A 7,104-nucleotide genomic window follows, 5' to 3' on the forward strand; every position below is an offset into this window, starting at 1 on the left:
CGTGCGAAGTCATTTGGCTGAAACAGCTATTACGGGATCTACACTTAGAGGTGTTCGATCCAACGACTACTACGACAACCTCCGCAACATCCACCTTGCAAAAAACCCTGTATTCCACACTCGAACTAAGCACATTGAGATGCATTACCATTTTGTTCGCGAGTGTGTCCTTTCTGGTGAAGTCGAACTGGCGTATGTTCTGATGGGTTGGCAGATTGCCGATATCTTCACCAAGTCCCTTGGTCTCGACACGTTACGACATTTCTCGATTGAGCTGGGTTTGCGTCACCTCGACACGCCGAACTTGAGGAGGAGACAGGAACATGAACAGGAGCGTGAAAGGAGCGGTAGTAACCGCGATGCCGAATCGGATGAAGAATTCGATTTCGGGCCGACTGAAGAAGCCGAAGAAAAAACAGGGGCCGTAATCGCAAGGAAGAGCCGAAGACAGCCAAACAAAGGGGAAACAAAGCCAAGAAAGGTGTAAAAGCCAAGACTAAGACATGGTCGGACGTAGTTAAGGGCTTGAAGACAGAAGACGAATTGGAGACAGCCAATTTGAGTGAAAGCGAGAATGAATTGGAAATGTTCAATTCGGATACGCTAAATCAACTAAGGGCCAAGCGGAGAAAATAGCAGCGAAATAGGCGCCAACACCGCGACAGCAAGGGAGCTGAGAAAGGCCACATGAGTAGACAAGCCGACCGAAAGGGTCGAAGCGCGCAGAATCAGATGTGTCGAGGAGCGCGAGCGAGGCGTGAAGCCAGGAGAAGCCGGAGCGAAGATCCGGAAAAGCATATGGAACCTCAAGTTGAGCTTGAGGGGGAGTGTTGAGAGACAAGCGTAACCCAGTGTGTAGACTAGGTGTGTAAAACCATACGCAAAATATGGCCGTGGCAGTGTTTAAACCGAAAGGCCATTAGAACGTTATTCCACGTAAGGAATAGCTTTGGGAGTTAGTGTAGAAGGCTCATTTATGAGCGGTCAAGTACTGTTAGTACTTGTGTCAGCCCGATAGTCAGGGCTTGTATAAAAGGTGCTCACTGAGCACGAAATATGTACAGAGAACATACAGAGAATTATTTTTTAATATAGTTTTTGTATTTTCTGCTCACTCTGTCTCTCCCTCTCTTTCTCTGTGATTTCTGCGTTTTATCGAACTGTCGTACTTCCGAACCGTGTACTTTGTGCTCTTATGCATACGCTTCCACACATGTATTCTTTTACAAGGAAGAAATAGGTCGGTCAACTTTAAATAAAGTATGGCCAACATAAGAGTCTGCATTGTAACATTGAACAAAACACTAAACTTAATAAGAAGATTTTGAAGAAAAAAGAATACCTCATTGGCATGTTGGGCTTTCTCATGACCTCATCATTTACCTTATGAAAGGAACGAGGCAATAAATAGAACATGAGGAGTTGAAGGGCCATTGAATGTCTCAAAGAGTGTTATCATGACGGAAGGGTCGAGGAATAAGAATCAAAAGAATACATGTATATTCACTACAAATGAACACATTGGGTTCATATAGCAGTAGAGACACTAATCAACATTGAGATGTTAAGTAGTTAGTTGTGGCATTGAATGATCATGGATTTTCTAGATCAATCTCATGTCACTTGAGCTTTATCAAAAGGCGCATTACAAGATAACAAGTGACTCAAAAGAGGAGCAAGGGCATCACGAACATGGTCATGATGAGTAATTGATGGAAGAGTGCATTGACTTCATTGATAAGTATATCTATAACCTACAAGAATCTAAGGATAACAAAGGTGTAAATTAAAATCATCAAATTTTGTTACCTCAATTATTTAACCTATATGGTTTTTAGTTTAGAAGTTGTCAAAACTTGCATAGAGGGGAAATTAATTTCTCGTAATATGTTTTGTTTCTATATGCTCAAGCCAAATTAGTAGTTCCTAAGTTATAAAAGGGAAGTCTTGGGATAGATTGATGGATTTTTTGCCGTGTATTGAGGAAACTAAGGATTAGGGAAGTGAGGGAGAGGGAGAGGGAGAGGGAGACCTAAATAATTGTAATTACAAACTTGATTAGTAAAACATTATATTCTACGTAATTGGGTGTTGAGCATGAGCTAGCGGTGAGAGGAATGGAAAGAGAGATAGTAGTGACAAAAGTGAGAGAGAGTTGACAAGAGTGCTAGGAGTGAGATGTGAGATTGCAATGAGAGTAGTCCTAGTAGTGGGAGGTGAGCTAGAGGTGAGAAGAGTGCTAGGAGCAACACTAGTTCTAACAAGTGACACGAAAATGGGGAGGTTGAATGCAAATGGTCATGGATGAGGGCATGTTGTCTAGATGAGAGGTACACTAGAAGGGTCGTGGTGGGTGACCATAAGGTTGATGGTAGAAGCAATGGAGAGGATGATTGTAGTTGCCGCTTAAACAGGTGGGATGATAAGGCATAATATTGATGACGGCAAAAGGAGCCATGATATGGAATCCCTGGAGATTATTGAATGCATGCATTAATCTTGTTTGATAATCTTGTTTTGGTTAGAAGAGAGTGCACCCATGAGTGAAACTATCAATCATTTACCAATGTAAAAACATTCTTAATCTCCCAAAACTATCAATTTAACTTATTTGCACTCATTGTCTTTCCAAATGAGCACTTTTCCTTTTAACGGAATTGTGAGAAGCCCTTGCAATCTTCAAAATGTTACCATAGTCCTTGAATTTGACCCCGAATACTATATACATACGACTATGGTTGAATGCCTTGTGCAATACATTAAGGGACACCTTCATGATGCCTAAATGCTTCTTCTATCAAGAACATCAGAGATACTTCCATAAGAAAAGCCATAATAAAGGAGATGTGATCATTTGGACCGATGCTTCATGAGATTGTTGATTGCATTGAGTACCTGTGAAGGAATCAGACGGTGTTAAAAACAAACTTCTATAATATGGTGTGCAATAAACCCTAGTATGAGAATCCATCCATCTATTTTTTTTAAATTTGATTCACTTTGAAGTACTAATGCCATTTTATGAGAGTTGATAACAAATGTTGCACCAGTTACAGTTCTGGATGATCAGTTTTCAATACACTACAATCTCAGAAAGGAAGCTGCATAATGTTTTAATTGAGCGTTTTTATTGTCAAAGACAAACTTTGAAAGATTTATATAGTTCTTTTAATGATCATAAATAAGATCTACCTCACACTGCCTTTTACACTAATGTAGAAATCCCACACATTTAACTTACATACCTGAAGTGCAACCATTTCTGCAGTAATATTGTTGAGATTATCATGTCCATATTCAGAGGCCAGTTCTGTTGATAGTAATTAAGTCAGACGGTTTAAGTGATACAAAAAAAAGGAATGTCTTACCTGTGGAGGGGGAGGGGGGGAGACGATTAAGACATCAACCATAAGGATTTTCACATGGACAATAACATTGATCTTACTCATTAGAGAGATTGAAGTATCAGCATTCCCATAGTATTGTTTCCTGACATTAAACATGCTCGAGAGACTCTCCAAGGCCTGCAAGTTAACATCTGCTGTATGAAGGTTTTGGAGAAATTTCTCACATATGCATGACTCCCTAAGACCTAGCATTATTGCAAAGAAAAAACATATTGTCTTCTATACTAGTTACCGTTGTTAGTATCCATTTTGTTTCCTTTTTACCTGGCTATGATCAGAAAAGGTGGTCCTCTCCTCTAGAAATGAGTGAGAGTCCGATGTGACACCAGCCGCACGTTGTGCTAGAGCCTCAACTGGAACATCGAGCCACACCGTTACACCATACCTAAGGTAGCTCCTGCACCGTAGAAAAAATAGATATAACGTTGTTTCTTTATACTTGGATCTTTATATACATGTGCACAAAAAAGCATCAAAACGTCCTTGGTCTCAAACATCCTAGCTATATAGCACATGTGCATTAATATCAACAGAGCACCCATCATCGTACGATGCAGTCACATGGGATGCAATTCAGCATGTCAGACAGGTACAGCGACTAAACAAGAATAGAATAAGGTTGGCCCAGCCCATTTTATATGTCCAAACCTTTTGTACAAATTTTCAACATAATTTTTAGGAAAGACTGATAACTTTTAGGGTTCATCCATCTGTAATGGAATATAGTTGAAGTTTTCCTTATTATGACGAGAGAAAGTTTTCCCCGACTTAAAAATGATATAGGAAAATGATGAATTATATATTTTAGTTCAGGGCCTTACACTTTAGATCAAGATCATCAGACCTAGCTTAGGCCAATGATGTAAATGAAGGAATGAATAATGTCAAGTTTAGCAATTCCAAATTTGTATTGGTTCTTGCATCTACTTATCTTTAGTTTAGTACTGGTGATAATATGTCTTGTGTACCAAAAGGAACATGTGACCTATTTTATTATCCTATCTTTTGTGGAATCACTAAATTGAAGACAAGACCAGAAATATAGCAACAGTTAATAATGCAGTTTACTAACCAATTAGTCGGCTGCAAAACTGTGTCCCCACCAGTTGCTACAACTAACCGGCCCATACATGAGAGCTGCTTCAATACTTCAGTCTGTACCATATACACATAACATCAAATGCAAATGTTTGAAAACATTTTCTTTAACTAAAATATATCTTTTTCTCAAAGGCTTCGACAAAAACATTTAACAATTTGCTTCAGCAGAAAAGAAAGAAAGAAACCAACCTCTGCATCTCGAAAGCTTTCACCATCTTCTTCCATCAACTGAGAAACGCTTTTCCCACCACCCGCAGCTTCTTCAATAAGCTTATCACTGCAGCCACAATACTACAGTGTCGTTATTTTCTTCTACATCAAAAATATTTGTTTATGGTGAATGAACATATGACTAATTTTTTATGTTGTAAGAAAAGAGATGACCAGAGAAAGAAAGGGGCATTTCCAAAGATATTGCCTATTGTAAAGAGTTTCAAATAAATTAAAGACGAGAAGAGATTATTCGATTATGTAGATGAGCGTATTCCATTCATCAGGGTTTACAGATCATTGTGTTTCATGCTGTATGAAATGCTCAATGACTTTGGGAAGGGTTTGTTTTACTTATTGAATCAATAGTACACCATGTTAATGTTTTACCTGTCAAAGAAGTAGTAACCTAAAGATTCTGCCAAACTTTTGCCAACTCGATATTTACCACTTCCCATCATACCTGTATGAAAATCCATTGCCAGAATATATATTCCAGTAGTTTGAAAACATGAACCACGTGCTATTATATATTTAGATACCCAAAAGAATAACGGATGTTTTTTAGATTGAAGGCATAGACAGACCTACAAGATAGATACAAGTCCCTTTCAAGTCATCCACCATTTCGCGAGCTTTTTCCTGCATCGGCCAGCATTCTTAAGGAGATCAATGGGATGTTCTTTTCAATGAGAAAGCTGAGTTCATAAAACAAGAACTCAAATAATATGAGATTATAAGGCTTTGGCACAAGTTCCTACATTATGATCTAAAACAATGGGGGCACCTTTAGAAGCAGCGCATGATTGCCATTATTATCGGCTCGAGATGAGGTGCATAAAACAGTGCCTCCTTAATCAATCAATCAAAAAAACAAATAGAAAGCGTCAAAACTTTCAACGTGGTTTTTGATATTAGCTTCCGTGATTGAGTTCATTATGATTTACAAGTAGAACTTTTCATCAGCAAAATTGTCATGAATCTAGCTAGATGCCATGTATCTTACCATTGCTCATAACTCTTACCCTCAAATGTTTTCTCATCAGTATCTTTCATGCTCCCCTTAAAGGTACAAACAAGGGTGATTTTGATACCATCATAGTTAATGCAAAATCTTTTACATGAATAATCAGAAACCTTAATTTCACTTTCAACTGCTTCAAGCACTGACCAATCATTTCACAGTTTTTCCAAGTTCGTTTTCCAAATATGCACTGACCAATCATTTTTCTTTCTTATGGTTTTCAGATCTTAATCCAATACCTAAATGATGTTTTGACTGTGTTCACTCTTTTGAGACATTCCTGGAACTCTTTTAACACATGCTTTCTGTTCATTCACAGAAGGCTTTATGTGGTGGCTCAAATCCATAGATTGGCCTTCGTCCATGCACATTAGGCCTAGGTTTTATGGATATGAAAAGGATTCTTATGTACGTTCTATTCATTTTCCATCCATTCCTTGTAAACAAATACCCTCTTTGTGTATTCAGGATTTGTGAGAGTAAACTGTTAAAATTTCCATCCATATGTTGATGTGTCATCATGTCATTAGAAATTTGAAAAACATTTAAATAAATGATGCTGATGATGATATGTCATGCATGTCACTAAAACATTTGCGTTCCTTTCTTCTAAAAATATGATCTTACTTAGCTTACTATTCCCTAAAAATGATAAAACTCGAATTTTCAATGTCTCGTTCAATTCAGTCACTACCATGACATGGGTTCAGTTGGAAATAAGGCTTTAATCTCTAATCTTGCCATTTGTTTTGATGGAGCAGGAATTGAAGTACTAATACATTCTTAGCGAATTCGAAAATATCGATTACAAAACAAAAATACTTGCCACATGTTTAATAATGAGGATCAAATTCCAATAGAAAATTCACCCCAAGAGAGACAAAAACCCAGTATGTAATAATACCTGTGAAGGTTCTTCTTCTTCTTCTTCTTCTTCTTGGGTCAGGTGGAGGAGGCATTCTGTAAAAAGGCTGTGAGAGGGATGGGGGAGGTAGCAGTGGCAATGAAACCATCTCCATTTGGATGATGATGAAAACTCAAGAGTGGTAGTGCAGAGAGAAGCAGACAGATGAAAGGAGATTTATCTCCCCTCTCTTCCCACATTCCACTTTGTCACATTACACATTCATAGCTTCTGAGTTCTAACTCCACTCGGACAGGCGCAGCCCAAATCGCCTCACCCCAATTGATACACCCCGGTTGGTTGATACGCCCCCCGTGTTGGAGCTAAGATCGCCAGTCCTGAAACAATATCAGTAGTATATGATGAAGACTAACAAGTTATGATAGCAATTGTAGACTATGGTGGACAGATCAGACAATGCAACCTCACAAAAACAAGATCAAAGAGACAGGATACAA

General features: G+C 38.4%; 1 protein-coding gene across 2 annotated transcripts; it reads right to left on the bottom strand.

The window, feature by feature from the left end:
* Positions 1-2,675: 2,675 nt before the first annotated feature.
* LOC147855986 (shikimate kinase 2, chloroplastic-like) lies at positions 2,676-6,788 on the bottom strand. 2 transcript variants are annotated; one of them, XM_087329017.1, is made up of 10 exons: positions 6,647-6,788; positions 5,506-5,570; positions 5,306-5,360; positions 5,109-5,181; positions 4,698-4,785; positions 4,480-4,562; positions 3,672-3,804; positions 3,446-3,524; positions 3,246-3,310; positions 2,676-2,895 (listed from the first exon to the last, which is right to left on the bottom strand). In XM_087329017.1, exons 1-10 carry the CDS (start codon positions 6,759-6,761, stop codon positions 2,851-2,853), a joined length of 801 nt encoding a protein of 266 aa, XP_087185143.1. In that variant the 5' UTR covers positions 6,762-6,788; the 3' UTR covers positions 2,676-2,850. The 2 variants fall into 2 exon arrangements, with proteins under 2 accessions (XP_087185143.1, XP_087185144.1); XM_087329018.1 differs by lacking the exon at positions 6,647-6,788 and adding an exon at positions 5,725-5,749.
* Between the last annotated feature and the right edge of the window lie 316 nt (positions 6,789-7,104).

Source organism: Azolla caroliniana, unplaced genomic scaffold (genome assembly GCF_043228905.1).
Source record: "Azolla caroliniana isolate FFs.n. ecotype wild unplaced genomic scaffold, voAzoCaro1.0.p SCAF_13, whole genome shotgun sequence".
Classification (NCBI taxonomy): domain Eukaryota; kingdom Viridiplantae; phylum Streptophyta; class Polypodiopsida; order Salviniales; family Salviniaceae; genus Azolla; species Azolla caroliniana.

Excerpts from the sequence above, each read along its gene's own strand:
- LOC147855986 (XM_087329017.1), bottom strand. The coding sequence starts at position 6,761 with ATGGAGATGGTTTCATTGCCACTGCTACCTCCCCCATCCCTCTCACAG. Across the intron at positions 5,182-5,305 it reads GACTTGTATCTATCTTGTAG|GTATGATGGGAAGTGGTAAA; the intron begins GTCTGTCTATGC and ends ATTTTCATACAG. Across the intron at positions 4,563-4,697 it reads AAAGCTTTCGAGATGCAGAG|ACTGAAGTATTGAAGCAGCT; the intron begins GTTGGTTTCTTT and ends TATATGGTACAG.